Source organism: Arctopsyche grandis, chromosome 8 (assembly GCF_051622035.1).
Source record: "Arctopsyche grandis isolate Sample6627 chromosome 8, ASM5162203v2, whole genome shotgun sequence".
NCBI lineage: Eukaryota > Metazoa > Arthropoda > Insecta > Trichoptera > Hydropsychidae > Arctopsyche > Arctopsyche grandis.
In genome coordinates this window covers 3581796-3598668 of record NC_135362.1, presented here as the reverse complement: position 1 = coordinate 3598668, position 16873 = coordinate 3581796, and the positions used below count along the sequence as shown (strand labels likewise).

Below are 16873 nucleotides of genomic sequence, written 5' to 3'. Positions count from 1 at the left end.
CCTTCTGGTATAGCTTGGTTCTGGATGCATTTGCTGAAAAGCCTAGCTAAGATATTATTTAGGGGGGAGCCGCCACATTTTAGTAAGTCAATGGGAATATTATCTTCCCCTGGGGTTTTACCGTTCTTTGCAGTTTTTAGCGCGGCCTCTACTTCGCTAGGCAATACTGCAGGAACCCTTTGGCCGTGTGTCGGTTCCAGAGCGGGGAATTGGCCGTTGTCGTTCTCGTATAGTTTTGCATAGAACGTGTAAACTCTGTCTATGATTTCTTCTCTATTCCTAATTATTACTCCGCTCTCTGATCTGATTGCGATCATTTGGTTTTTGCCTAAGAAAAGATCCTGTTTGTACTTTTTCAGGCTACGGTTATTCTTAATGGTACTTTCTATTAACTTGCTGTTAAAATCCCTGACATCCCTGACTATTCTCTTTTTAATTTCCTTATTTACTAGATTGTATTCTTGCTTATTATTATCCCTATCTAAATTCCTTTTATGCTTAATTAGGTTTTTTGTTTCCGCTGAAATTTTGCTTAATTTAATCTGTTTCCTGAATCCACCTAATTTCTTACCTGTTGAGGCTAGAACCGAACTAATTACAGTGTTCAATTCCTCGATGTCTGCTTCTGGGTTAAATTTCTCGTATCTATTTCCAAGTTCGAGTTCGAATTCCTTTTTCCTAGACCTTAGTTGAGCGAAGTCTGGAGAGCTACTGCATCCTTTTATTAGTTTCCTACGTTCGCAATTTATATTAATGGCCATCTTGGCCCGGACTAATCTGTGATCGCTACCTATATCTACTTTACTTAAAACACTAACGTCTATAACGGAGTGCAGGGTATTTGTTAGGATGAAATCTATTTCGTTTCTGTCTCCTTTAGGACTCTCCCAAGTCCACTTATTGTTTGCGTTTTTCCTGAAAAATGAATTAGTGATAAAGAGCCTGTTGTGTTCTGCGAATTCTATGAGGCGATCGCCTCTTTCGTTTCTTTGGCCGGTACCAAAATTGCCTACTGCTCTTTCTGTGTTTGCCTTTTGTCCTATTTTTGCGTTAAAGTCGCCCATGATTATTTTAAAGTGGTGGCGGCTATTATCGTATGCGCCCTGTAGTTTTTCGTAGAAGTCTTCTATTTCCTCGTCTGGGTGGCTAGATGTGGGGGCGTACACTTGGAAGATTTGACAAGTGTACCTGCTCGAGATTCTTAATACTACATACATAGCATATACGTTCCGATATGTCGCTTATTTCTATAATATTTCTTTCTATTCTCTTATTGATAAGAAACCCTACTCCTCCTATTCTACCATTTGGTAGCCCTCTCCAGTAGAGACAGTTACCACTTTTTAGGATTATTTGGTTTTCCTGTTTTCGTCTTACTTCGCTAAGTCCTACTAAATCCCATTTGATACTTTCTAATTCATTCTCTAATGCAAGCACACTTCCTTCACTCGATAACGTTCTTACATTGTACGTGGCTAAATACAGGTTTGTATTAGCTAAGCTATCATCCATCGTCACTCTTACCTTGTTGGAGGTTTGGATATTATTTTTCTCGCATTTATCCAAGATGTGTTGAGAAAAAGGCGGTACATATATATATATATATATATATATATATATATATATATATATATATATATATATATATATATATATATATATATATCTAGATAGATATATATCTAGATAAAATCGGTTTTTCAACTTTTCATTATCATTTTAAGATATTGATAAAAATTGGACATTGATACAGACTACATATTATATAAGTTAAAGAATCTATGTAATGAAAGTAACCAATATAGAAAACTATCCAAATATCCCAGGGTGTAAATTTTTGAGAATGTTGTAAAAATATTTTACAACATTCAAAATGCTGTTAACACTAAAATTAAAATAAGATAATACTTAAAAAACTAGCAAGAAATATAATAAGTGAAATAGACGTGATCACTCGATCAGCAGCTATTAGAATGGACCTGAAATGAATTGTGAACACAATTTATGAACTTTAAAATCAAACATTTTATTTTATTTTAATAGAATTCTATTAAAGGTAAACGAATGTCTACATCCTGTTATCTTATAGATAATGTCAGATATTTTTTTATCACACACACACTAAAATGTATAAATAGTGCAAAATACGACAGTTTCAACAGTAATTTTCGAGCGAACGATTTCAATATACAAGACGGTAAACATTTACATATACTGGTCACATTTGTTAAAACAGTCTATTTGTACGTCTAACTTTATTTCTCCTGTTCCAATTTATTTTATTTTCAGTAAACTCATAAAGGTTCCTTATTTGATAATGGGTGACTTCGATCAGCAGACTCAAATGAAGCATGGATTTTCCCACATACAATGGATGCAAAATTTCTATGCGCAAAATATGTATAGTGATATCGAATTAATAATCAAAAATAAAAGGTAATAACTTTCATCGAATTCAGAAGTATAACATTGTAAACCTGTTGATTTTAATTTATAATGCAATTTTTAGATATGCAGTTCACAAGTCAATTCTGCATATGGCGAGTGCGTTGTTTAGACGATTATTGAATGATTATTCACGAGTATTGGATATGCCTACTGAGGGTATCCGAGAAATATCTGTGAGCAAAGCTATTGAATTCTTATATAAGGGGACTATAGGTGAGTACGAACGAATTTTTAATTATTGATTTTCTTTGTACTTCAATGGATAAATTTTATTATTTTTTTTACAGCGGAATTACAGGTAGAGCAGATAGCAAACATTCTAAAATTGGCTCAGTTGTGGCAGTTAGATAAGCTAAAAGATTATTGCTATTTATTTGTAGAAGGGATATTTCGAGACAACAGTCAAGTCTCACAAAGACTCGGAGATATTGATAATTATTTTATAAAGAATTTTTCAAACGTACGTCGGAATCTTAACGTGTCTAAATAGTGCTTTTGAAAAAATATTTAAAATAAATGTTTTGATTTTTAAGATAACAACGAATATACGGTTTCTGAATTTGTCAGTTGAGAATGTGAAACAAATACTTTCTTCCGATAACTTGTATGCGCTATCAGAAGAGCAGGTCTTCAAAGGACTATCTCAATGGGTTAAACATGATTGGATCAACAGGAAGAAGGATCTATATTCACTACTGAAATGTATCAGGTTACCATGTTGTTCTGTTTCGGTTGGTGGTTTTAATTTTCATATGTATGTATCTAATAATGAGACGATTTCAGAGGTTTGATATTTGTGTCTGTTTTGCTTTTGAAGTTTTTACTGAAAGAAGTGAGGTCCCTGTGTTGTGAATCGGTTGAAGAATGTCAATTACTGTTAGATGCCATACTTTGGCACCAATTTCCCCAAAATAGATCTTCTCTGAAATTGATGAATTCCGGTTTCCGAAATTTCGATAGACGAGTTTTAATTGTGGGAGGAGGTTATTATTCTAATGTGAGTAGAATAAGCATGTTTTTTTGCACGATTGATGTTACATACATATATTAATTAGTGTATTATTTTATTTAAGACACCTAGTTTGATCGAAATGTACAATACGATTACTAACTCATGGACCAATTTCTTGAAAATTGATATAAATATCAAAAATTTTTCGGCAGAGACATTTCAAAATAATTTGATTATATTTGGTGGATGGGATACAAAAGAAAACAGGTTGAATGATAAGGTATGCAATTATACACAATTCATATGTTATAGTTATTATTGTTATACATTGAATCAGTGGCGTCCCCCCCCCACTCCAACTTCAAAGTCATAAATTAACATAAGGAAAAATAACGAAAATAATACCCAATACTAACAAAACAACAAGGTTTTTTTCTTTCGATGACGGGAAAATGACACAGAGAAACTAAAACAAATTAAATTTTATTGTAATTTAAGGATCAAATTGGAAATAACTTTTCATAATAGATATTAAAATTAAAATGAATCTTGAAATACGTTTAAATATTGTTTAACTCGCTTTAAAAATGTATTTCATACCAAAATTTGCTAAAAAATCGTTACCGCGCAGCGAAAAATCGCGCAAACCTAAAGAGCGCGTTGACAAAATTGCGCCACGCATATTTGAAATAAATATAAAATCAAGTAATACAAATATTAAAAACATGTCTAATGTATAAAAAAATTATACAGAAAAAATGCTTGAAAGCTTGACTTTTTCAGGTTTATTCGTTCAATTTACACACAAAACAGTTAACCGACTTAGCACCGATGAACAAGGAAAAGTATGATGCAACATCAGTCATTATTAACAAGAGAATCTTTGTTATCGGTGGATACAACGAGGGTTCAGTGGACACCGTAGAAGAGTGAGTGCATTTCGTGATAGTTCATTCATACATCATTCCAATATTGAATTCGGAATATGAAAACAGATTTTTCTTTGTTTCGCTTCAGGTATAATATCATTGAAAACAGCTGGAAAAATGTTGCCTCCATGAAAAAACGTAGACGCAATCATGCCTCAGTAGTCTATAAGGGAAAAATTTATGTGTTCGGCGGGACTTCTTCTTTTAATTTAAATGACTTAAGTTCGGTTGAAGTATACAACCCAAATGCAAATCGATGGACGGAGTTAAGTCCGATGAAATGGAAAAGAAGAAACTTTCCTGTAAGTTTAAACTCATATATAACTAATACAAAAAAGAACACATGATTTATTATAATTACTGACTGTCTACTGACCTGAATGTATTGAACATTTATATAAAAGTGTAGACGCCTTGAGCCCAGCAGTTTTGGGGGCGCGGGGAAGACAAAATATATTTATATATATATATATATATATATATATATATATATATATATATATATATATATATATATATATATTATATATCTGACTCTTTTCTTCAAAATGTATTAGTTAATACTTATGATATTATCTGTCTATCAGAAACTTGGCTAAATGACTCATTCAATAATAGTGAGTTTTTTGATGCCAGATATCAGGTGTTTCGACGTGACAGAGATTATTCTCTTCATAACCAAATATTTGGTGGTGGTGTAATCATAGCTGTGAAAAATAATCTACCCTCTGTCATTCAAAATAATTGGTTAACTTCCACAGAAGACCTTTGGATTACTATTACCACTAAATTTTTTAAACTAAATATCTGTACTGTCTATATTCCTCCTGGTAATTCTCACCAAACTCTATTAGTTACCCATTTAAATAAAGTATCTGATCTAATAACCAATTATCCAGAGGATCGATTCATTTTACTCGGTGATTATAATCTTCCCACTATTGATTGGACAAAATACGACTCAAATCTGCATCTATTTCCTTCCAATTGTATTAATTTTTCTTCCCTTTCCTTTACTCAATTCTTATCTTATAATAAACTTTATCAATACAATTATTTGTCAAATACTAATAATCGTATTCTTGACCTAGCTATTAGTAGTTTCCCCTTATATATTTCTCGTGCTGACTCTACGCTAATCCATGAAGATTCTCATCATTTATCCTTTTGCATCTCAATAATTTACAACAAATCTTCACCCTTGAATTATAATTATAATAAAACTTTCCTCTTTAGAAAAGCTGACTATGCTACAATTATTCCAATTTTAAGCGATATCAATTGGAATTCACTTTTGTCCAATTTAAATATTGATTTAGCTTGTAAAAAATTTTACGATACCTTACAAAATATTATTGAATGCCACGTCCCTTTTACTCTTAAATCTAAACGTACCAAATATCCCCCTTGGTTTACATCGTCTCTTATTAAAATAATAAAAGAAAAAAACAAATTCCATAAAAAATTTAAAATTTATTCAAATCCCTTAGATTATCAAAGTTTTTCACTATTAAGAGCTCGAATTAAAAAATATTCTTTAATCTGCTTTAGAAATTATATTTCTCTTATTCAAAATAATATTAAAACTAATCCCAAATCATTTTGGTCATATATAAATTCAAAAAAAAATACCTCCTCTTCATATCCTTCCGTAATGTATTATGGAAATAAGTCGGCTTCACATGGTTCTGAAATCTGTACCATTTTTGCTGACTATTTTGACTCCACTTTCAATAGTGATTCTACCATTAACCTTTCTATCTCTAATACAGATACTTCTTCTTGTAACTTATCTACTTTTCATTTTGACTTATCTACTGTACTCAGTCACATCAACTCTCTCAATGTTAATCTTGGTGCGGGTTGTGATGGTTTGCCTTCTTTTTTCCTTGTTAAATGTGCTGTCCCATTATCTCTTCCCATAACAATCCTTTTCAATCTTTCTATGTCGAACGGTAAATTTCCTGACTATTGGAAATTATCTTACATCACCCCTATTTTTAAAAAAGGTGATAAGAATCTTATTGAGAATTACCGTCCTATATCTAAACTATCTGTCATTAGTAAAATCTTTGAAAAAATTATCTATAATTTCCTTTTCTCCAATTTCAAAAACTACATTATACCTGAACAACATGGTTTTTTTAAGGGGAGATCGGTAGAGACTAACCTGCTTAATTTCACTAGTACTCTCACATCTTATATGGACAAACGAATCCAAATAGACGTCGTTAATACGGATTTCTCTAAAGCTTTTGATAAAATCAATCACAACCTTTTACTCAATAAACTTTGGTCCCTCGGAATCCGAGGAAATTTATTTCGTTGGATCTCTTCGTATATACTAAATCGTCACCAAATCATAATTCTCAATGGTTTTAGATCATCACTTAGACATATTCCTTCCAGTGTCCCACAAGGGTCGCATTTAGGTCCCTTATTCTTTTTACTCTATATTAATGATATCTCATACATCTTCAAACATTCCTTTATACTTCTTAACGCTGATGATTTAAAAATTTACAAACCTATATACACCATAGACGATTGTCATAAGATACAAGAAGATCTAGATAGATTCTCTATATATTGTTTAAATAATGATCTTTTTATTAATCTAGAAAAATGCTCTATTTTAAATTTCACTAGAAATAAGTCAATTATTACTAATCAATATCAATTAAATCATTCAATCCTTAACACGTCATCTTCTATTAAGGATCTTGGTGTAATACTCAATAATAAACTAGATTTCTCTGAACATATTTCTTTTATTACCAACAAAGCATTTAAATCTCTTGGATTCCTACTCCGCTCAACAAAACCCTTTAATGATCCTTATGTACTAAAATTACTTTATTTTTCCTTTGTAAGGTCTCACCTTGAATTTGCCTCAATTATCTGGTCACCTTTTTATTTATCCCATATTAATTGTATTGAGAAAGTTCAACTTAAATTTATTAAATCCTTACGCTACCTTTTTCCTACCTATACCCATTCTACTGTTTCCGACATTTTAAAAATCCTTTCTTTTAACAATCTTTCTGTCAGGCGACGACATTCTGATGCTATATTCTTCTTTAAGCTCATAAATGGTTTCCTTGATTGTTCTGATTTACTGAATAAGGTTAATTTCAGAATCCCAGTTCGATACTCTAGACGCGTTGCACTCTTTTCACTTGATCCTTTCAATACTAATTCCCAAAAATATTTTTATCTGCAGCGCGTTTATCGTATGTTTAACGGAGAGCTGAATGAGGTTGATCTGTTTGGTATTTCCCTACATCAATTCAGGTCTAACATCAAGAGAATCTTGACCGATTGATTCATTTTTTCTTCTATTCTATTTTTCCAATATTTCCATTATTTTTATACTTTAGTTTAGTTATGTAATGTGCTATTTAATCATATTATAGCTTTCATTCCTTTCCTTTTCATTTGTTTATTTTGTATTTACCTTTTTCATTTGTTTGTAAATTTCAATTTCTTCTTATATTCTATCTTATAACCTTTTCCAAATATTTTAATACTATAGTTTAATTATGCAATGTACTACATATTTTGTCATGCCTTTATTCTTTACTTTTTAATTTGTTTTCCTTATATTTATCTTTTTCATTTTTGTAAAAATCTATTATTGGACTCGGATGTTACATATATTATTTATTTACTTTTTGTGTTTTTTATACCTATCTCTGTACATCCTGTCTGTTGATTTTTCAATTAATAAAATAAAATAAAATAAAATATATACAAAAATATATTATACGAATATGTTTTGTGATCGTGTGAAAATTTGACTTCGAGATTTAAATTGATCCGAATTCAGAATCGATAATTAATACCAAGTTATAATTATATAAAATTTGATGAACACCCGTCAACCGAAAGTAACAGAATACTGTTGTTCGATTCGAAAAAATTATATTCCGATAATCATTATTTTTAACGAACTCTCTAACTAGTATCTATTTTTTTTTTTGCGACTTTTAGGCGGTTGTTGTCAACGATTCAATCTATTGCATTGGTGGTGTCTGTGGTTCTAAACATGTCGGTCAAGTAGAAAAATTCGATCCCAGGAGTAACAGTTGGACTGAAGTAAGCGAAATGCCTGTAAAAGATTATGGATTTCAGGCAATTTATCAGAACGAGAAGATAATATGTTTTGGTGAGCTTACACAAACTATAATCCATTATTTCTGGGCATCCGTTCGATATATATAATTTATATAAATTAGTTTGTGTGTAATTGGTCGATTATTGATATATTTTTCAGGGGGTTTGAGAAATAGTAAAATACAGGTGTACGATCCTGCTAAAAACACGTGGGAAATAATTGGCGAATGTCCAAATCAACGGGCATTTTATGTTGCGTTAATTTTGGAAAGAAGCTTTTGAATTGGATTGAATTTCCTAACTTTCACATGTATTTATGTATGTATATATATATTTTTATTTTTTTCAACATACTTTTATATTCACTTACACTATGATTTTTCAAACTATGTACATGTACATACATATATACCAAATGAAATTTGAAATGTATATATGTATTTATGTATAGGTATATCTATATGAAAAATTTGTCAATTATGATATTTAATAAAAGCAATAAAAAAACTGACAAATTCCACTTATTTTACATTTTGAGTGGGAACTCATTTTTAATTTTAAATTTGTATTGAAATTCGATGGTCTTATATATTATAGATTTTTGATAATATTATTTTATATGATAATTTACATTGTCGGTATTGTCGATGTCATCATGTTAGTAGGTCCTGCCCGCACAGTGCTTTAACAGATAGCTCTTATAACGTCTGAAATATGATACATATGTATGTATGTATATACATATAATATATATATGATAGGCATCTTCAAAATCGACAGAAATTATCGTTATGTTTATTTATTTATTAATTGCCTATTTATTTATTTATTAAATTTCGTGCATATATGCCAGTGACCCGAACCAGAACCGAACCGAAAACCGGAATAACCGCTATTTTTGCCGGAACTAAAACCGAAACCGAATCGATATTTTTTTCGATAATTTATATGTATATACTTTGGGAATTATATTATTAATGGACAAATATACAGGAATGTATATTAAAAATATGTTTTTGAAACTTTTAGAAAAAATATTATATCGATATCAAACAAATCTACTTTGTTATAAAAGATAATGGAGCTAATATGATCAAATTTGTCAACTTGTTAGAAAGAGAAATAGACGAAGAAAACTAGAATATTTGTACCTTCCATTGAGAACTCTTTTTTCCCTCATCTCATCGGAATAAAATGTGTGGCACATACTTTACAATTAGCAATCAAAGATTATATTAACGATTCCGATTTAAATACATTAATATAATATGTGAAGCTCGAGAGTGGTCAATGAACTCATTATATATTATAGATATTAATGAACACACTATAAACTGACTATCAAAAGAGAGCCATTCAAATGCCTCGGAATTGAAAAGCGAGAGTAAATACACCCATACCTGTAAAAATTAACTTCTAGAATAAAACAGACTACTAGATTCTTTCTAAAATGTTGTTGCACTTTAGTACATAAAAACAGGGCCCGATGAAATGTTGGTAAACCTACAGAAAGTCAATTGTGTAAGTATGAATAAAATAATGTATTTTGTCTGCATTTTAGCTACATCAGAATCTATTCTCTATTCCGCAGTGTACCAGCACAAAGCTGCACACGCCAGGAAATATTCTCCTTTTACATTTTAATTAAGTATATATATCACAATAAGCTATAGCGATCACAATAAGCTATAGCGAAAAGTCGTATAAAGAAGGGTATAGACGGTGTGTGTATTTAAATTAACTAATATTTAAGTACATAAAATAGAACCAAAAACCGGAACTGAATCGATGTACATAAATATATATATATATATATATATATATATATATATATATATATATATATATATATATATATATATATATATATATATATATATATATATATATATATATATATATATATATATATATATATATATTTTTTTTTTTACTTTATCTATGTACGTAGTAACAATAGATGAAGTTTTGTGATCATGCGAAAATTCGAACTCGAGATTTTGACTGATTCGAACTCAGAATCGATCACTGATCACGTTTTCATGATCTAGAAAAAATGTGTGTGTGTGTCTGTGTGTGTGTCTGTGTGGGTGTGTATTTTGGGGATATTTTTAACACCGTTAGTCCTATCGAACTGAAACTTAGTATCGGTTACTGAAATTCTTATCGACACGACGTAAATTTTTTTCAAATTTTTAAGTTGACCGGAAATGGTACCTCCCCTTATAGGTGTCCTCTTTTTTTTAAGTTTTTGAATTCAATTATCTCCCAAATCACTAGCTGAATCAGACTGAATTTTTTTTAAATATGATAGAAATAATAATTTTTATAACCTTATATTTTTTAAATATTTCTATCTGAACCGGAAGTAGTACTTTTACTCTAGAGAATCGAGGTTTTTTATGTTTTTCTCAGAAATCTTTTGGTTTGTTGAACTGAAATTTCATATCTAAAAGTTTAAGCTTAATATCGACTTATATATAAAATTTAGTAAGTATCTGTCAACCGGAAGTGGCAGTTTACTCTTGTTCGATTTTTCTTCCACTATTTTTTTCGACCCCTTAAACATGTGTGTTCGTCACAAAAAAATTCAAGTATAATTCTTGTAGCAATGTGATGAAAATAAAAAAAAAATTATTAAAATTTATAAACCGGAAGTGGGATTTTTTTCCTCGTGGAAAGGTTGAAAATGTTGTGCCCACTACTCTGTCCGCACCCCTAAACGTATTAAGCTGAAAATTTATATTTCTATCCTTTGTGTACTAACTTAGAGCTGGTAGGGTTTTGGTCAGTATTCGTAAACCGGAAGTAGTATTTTTTTTAAAAACAATATTTCATTGTTTTTTCATTATTTTATTTTGACCTTTTAAATTGTTTTAAGCTTCTTGATATTTAATGTATATAATAAAAATAGTGATTTTAAGTAAAAATAAAAAAAAAATTACTTAATTTAATGAACCGGAAGTGGGATTTTTTTCCTCGTAGAAAGGTCAAAAATGTTGTGCCCACTACTCTGTCCGCACCCCTGAACGTATTAAGCTGAAAGTTTATATTTCTATCCTTTATGTACTAACTTAGAGCTGGTAGGGCTTTGGTCAGAATTCGTAAGCCGGAAGTAGTATTTTTTTTAAAATCAATATTTCATTATTTTTTCATCATTTTATTTTGACCTTTTAAATTGTTTTCAGCTTCTTGATATTTATTGAGTATAATAAAGATAGTGATTTTAAGTAAAAATAAAAAAAAAATTACTTAATTTAATAAACCGGAAGTGGGATTTTTTTCCTCGTGGAAAGGTCAAAAATGTTGTGCCCACTACTCTGTCCGCACCCCTGAACGTATTAAGCTGAAAATTTATATTTCTATCCTTTATGTACTAACTTAGAGCTGGTAGGTTTTTGGTCAGAATTTGTAAACCGGAAGTAGTATTTTTTTTTAAAACAATATTTCATTATTTTATTTTGACCTTTAAAATTATTTTTATTTTCTTGATATTTAATGAGTATAATACTGATAGTGATTTTTAGTAATAAAAAAAATTTGAACAAAATCTGATAACCGGAAGTAGATCTTTTGTTTTGTGCAAGTTTCCATACATTTGCGCTCAATTTGTATCGCTATCATAGTCATCAGTTCAATATCGAATTTTGTTTTGTAACCTTCTTATATTCCTCAAATACATAGATAAAGTCATGGGTTGGTCACACCCGAATTTTTTTTTTTTTTTACCGAACTGGTACAAAATAAATAACGGCTTGGGTCCTTGCATATAGTATACAATTATTAAATTGTAGTGTATCGTAACATCTATAGATGTCATTGCAATAGCGAGGAGTCAAACCGTATAATAAAATTAAAAAGCTTATTTACAATATCCATAGGAAACAGACAAAGTAAAGAAAAGCAATTTTCCTGGTTTTTCCTCATTACAAATATATAAACTGTTGAAATTACTTGATTATACACGTGAAACTTCTTCATATGTTTTGTGGGATGAAAATAATTAAAAACGATTTTATTTGATACATTTATTTCAACCAGATTTTACATTTATTATGGACTACTTTAAATACACAACTTGCAACATATATAATTCAAGCTAAATGTTTTTTTTTTGTATATTTAATATCTTTATATCTAAACATGTTTATTTATTCTACGAATTATTGTCATAGACAGCATCTTTGGGAGCTCCCAAAACAATCAACAGAAAAACATTTATATAAGTAAGTATAATATAAGGTAAATTTTAAATAAAAACTGCATTGAGATTAATATCAAGTTTGCTTGTTGAGCAAACATCAGTAAGTAGTTTTTCAACACTGCTGATGATGGATAAGTTTCATATGCTTGTGATGGATAAGTTTCATAGGGAACATTTGTTTACATAGGATAATTCATACATTTACACATACATATATATATTTCTTATTAAATATTACTAATACTATATTTTATTTATTTTATAACTATGTAAATTGTTTGATTCATCAGAACCCAATAAACAAGAAACTTCAGAGGAAATAAGTATAAATAAAAAATCTAATATGTTTTACAAAATTTTACCCCAAAGTCTATCATGTATTCAAAAAAAGAAAGTTTTTTCGATCTATTGTATTTTTTAAACAATTTTATCCAAAAAGAGAAATAAGGCAGTGTTCCAAGTCTCGGTAATTTCCAGTTTAACAATTTCCATATACATATTTAACTAACAATAGTATTATATTATTTTAAATACAATGGAAGACATCGTGATGAATGTTGCATTCGTTTAAAAGTAATTATACACACTAAAGCCTATTTTTATTTTATCATTAACTCTAGCATTTGAAACATTAATATCTATTTATGTTTCTGAAAATATAACATAAAAAAGAACGATGTGAGTTTATTAATTTTAGTCGGACTTTACTAAGAGAGAAATTTCAATATTTCGTTGATTTTACAATAGCACCAAATAAGTGCTAAAGTTTGAAAAAAATTAAATAATCGTTTTGTTAAATCGTTCTAAATAAGTTTAGGGTAGCATTGAATTTTTTTCAAAAATTTTGGGACCCTTTTGATTAATAATCAGTCTACGATTTGAAGAAAGGCAATACCTTATTTTATCATATTAAAAAGAAAGTGAAATAAAAATAAAAATTAAACGTTAATGATCATCTTTTCAGTGACTGAGTTTACTTTAATTCAATTTATTGCACGACTACACAGTGATTATGATACTTCAGCTCTGTCATAAGTAGAGTTTTGATTCAAATAAACTATACGACTCATTCCGATTAAAGTCTTGGGACATCAGAGAGCCAAACTCACATTTGTAAGGAGCTGTGCTTACGCACGTATAGATAGTAATATTTATATGATTTAATACAAAGAGCACGTACACAATTATAAGCGAACACATTTTTAAAAATTCCTGTCATTGTACATGTTATTTTTAAAAAGCGTTTTAAAAATATTTCCTCTATGCAAAATATATATACATGTAATTATTATTTTTTACTTCTGACCTGACACAAACATACATATTCATCATCATATGCATACATATATAATATAATAATTATAATAATATCAATACAATTCCTCGATTCTAAAAATACGCGTTTCTCTTCAATACCATTTTCTAAGCACCTATATTTCCAATTTTAATTTAGGAATTTGGCAAAAAATATTTGAAATTTTTTCAACATATCCCTACTACGGGATTTGGACAAAATTTTAATTTTACTAAAGTGTTTTCTTTATATTCTTTTAAATACAAGAGCAACGACCCACAGTGACATCCCTACGTCGTAATTATTATTCTATGTGCCATGAATTAATAATTAAATATATATATATATGAATTTTCAATGGTTGAAATCGACCACAGCTCAAATTTGTATTAACAGTTGAAACATCTAATTCCAAACACGCGTATTTTTGATTTATTAAATGATTTCATTTATTGTTAAAAGAATGATTTTGATGCAATATCGTGTTTTTAATAATAATATTTGTAAAAAAAAGATAAATGTATGAATTTACAAAAAAACACAAGCGAAATTGTTTGCTTTTTGAATTTGTCAAAACCATCATGAGTTAGTTGAGTGCGAATTTTGTGCATTGGTCGAATTCAGTCGTTGTAAACAACAACATATTATTAAAAATGAGTAATAAAACATGTAAAGTACCGCTTCGGGTCCACAACGTGCTATAGCGACACTCATTCATTATCAAAATTGATTAAAAAAACATAGCAAAAATTGGGAAAGACAGCTTTTCGTCAAATATCATACACAGCCGAGCCAGACATAAATTAAACATAACAAACAAAGCCACACAACGGGTTTTATTTTTTCTTGAATTAAACATTAAGTACCGATCGAAAAGTTTCTCTTTAAATAACATGTATATAAATATAAAATATTACTTCTTCTTTTTTATTTTTTTTATACAAAGTACACGTATAATTGGCAAAATTGGGAGACTTCGGAACTTCGTGCTTTTTTATTATTAATAATTAATAATAATTATTTAACCGTTCGTCCGTCAACGGCAACCGTTTCTTTGAATCGCTCTCGACTATTTATTATTATTTTTTTTTACAATAATAATAACAACAACAATAAATTTGATTAAACCTACCAAAGACAATCAACAAAACAGTAACGATAGACAATTTTGTGTAAATCAACGTCGAATATTAATAAAATTATTTCTTAAAAATATAATATTGAGTCGAGCTCACTCAAATTATTTTAATAAAATATAAATGGCTATATCACACATACGACTACAAGCACACTTTATATATGTATATCCCATTGCACTCGTAATATATTAAAATATATACCGTTCAAAGTATGTAATATGTTTCGAGTAATGCTGATTTTTAAACAAATGTGAAATTATATACTTTTCATGATGTAAATTAAATTATTATTTCCACACTTTAGATCCAAAGGTGTGTCTACTGACGAGATTTGTTTGCAAATAAGTCTCCAGCGATATGTCTGTCGTAACTACAAGCCATAACATAACACAACTTATCTGCCAACAAATAAAAATTTTGTCAATAACACAATACGATTGATCTGGTGATTCTATTTGTAATTGTAGTTGTCTTTCAATAAGTCAAAATATCTATTATTAAATAGTTAACTAAACAGTATAAATACAACACTTTTTTTAAACAAAATTTAACGATGAAGTTTAGTTTTATCTATCGTTCCAAAATAGAATTTGACAAAAGATTTTGTTGTTCTAAAAAATACAATCAGAAGCGAAGTTGAGAGTTTGGTAGCCTGAGACCTTATGAAATACTTTTCTATCTTATAAGTTGGCAAACAATTTGATCGTCGCTGAGAAACAGATGAGCTACGACAGACGTATCGCTAGACATGTCTGCAAACAAATCTGTCAGGATTCGCCTTAATTCTGTACCTGATCTGCTTTTATCTTAATTTCATGAGTGCTTTGGGTTACTTAATTGCATCGCATCCACAACTGATATGATTGTGATGATTTCTATAGTTTCGACATTTAAAACTACTCAACAAATGGCAAACTTATGTGTGCACAAACAAACATACACACTTATTCATATATATATTTGATACACAAATTGAATATTTGAATACACAAATTGTGCATTATATTTTTTAAACATACATATGTATTTATCATTACAATTATATATATGTTATTCTAACAGTGTAACATTTATATTATATTAGTAAGTAATTTTTATTATATAGTTAAACAGAGAAAGCTCTCTCGATTCTTTAGAACGCTTCGCATATTGTTTTTTTACCACATGTTTCAAAAAGCAATTTTTTCGCATAAATAATAATATATTATTCTTAAGTGTCAACATTTATATATTAAATTTACTGTACGAAATCTAATCGATAAATTATTAATTGTTTTTTTTCTTTTTAATAATTAATATATAATAATAACTAACGTTCTAGTCAACACTACAGTTTACATAGTCAGTTTTAGAGATTTTTATTTACTTTGAAAAATATATTTCGGTATAGAATTGCGAAGAAAAAATATTGAGAAATGTCGTAGTAATGATAGGCGAACATTGGCGTGCGGTTTTGTTTATTTATTTTTATTTTTTCCACGAAATTGTTTCTATGTATTATAGAATATGTATGTTTCAAACCAAAGTTCGCATAAAATTTGTATTTTTTGTTTGACAAAAATATAATAACTACCACGGAGCCAAAAAATATATTCCATTTACATATATATTAATAATTAGATAAAATATGAAACATCAACAGAATGCGTGTAAATATATCAGAACAGGAGCAATTATATAATTATATAAATATAATCTATTGTAAATATGTGTTATTATTATTTTTTTATAACATTGAAACTAGGCGAAAAATATTGTTGTGTTTGAATAGCTTTTTTTTTTTTAATTTTT

The 16873-nt window shown here is 29.0% G+C and overlaps 1 protein-coding gene across 1 annotated transcript; it reads left to right on the top strand.

Moving 5' to 3' along the window:
- Positions 1–2166: 2166 nt before the first annotated feature.
- Positions 2167–8964, top strand: LOC143915315 (kelch-like protein 5). Its single transcript, XM_077435888.1, has 11 exons — positions 2167–2197; positions 2290–2436; positions 2510–2661; positions 2736–2908; positions 2982–3179; positions 3266–3445; positions 3522–3680; positions 4184–4329; positions 4418–4631; positions 8323–8497; positions 8606–8964. Exons 2-11 carry the CDS (start codon positions 2318–2320, stop codon positions 8725–8727), a joined length of 1638 nt encoding a protein of 545 aa, XP_077292014.1. The 5' UTR covers positions 2167–2197; positions 2290–2317; the 3' UTR covers positions 8728–8964.
- The last annotated feature ends 7909 nt before the right edge of the window (positions 8965–16873 follow it).

Excerpts from the sequence above, each read along its gene's own strand:
- LOC143915315 (XM_077435888.1), top strand. The coding sequence starts at position 2,318 with ATGGGTGACTTCGATCAGCAGACTCAAATGAAGCATGGATTTTCCCAC. Across the intron at positions 3,180-3,265 it reads TACCATGTTGTTCTGTTTCG|TTTTTACTGAAAGAAGTGAG; the intron begins GTTGGTGGTTTT and ends TTGCTTTTGAAG. Across the intron at positions 3,446-3,521 it reads GAGGAGGTTATTATTCTAAT|ACACCTAGTTTGATCGAAAT; the intron begins GTGAGTAGAATA and ends ATTTTATTTAAG.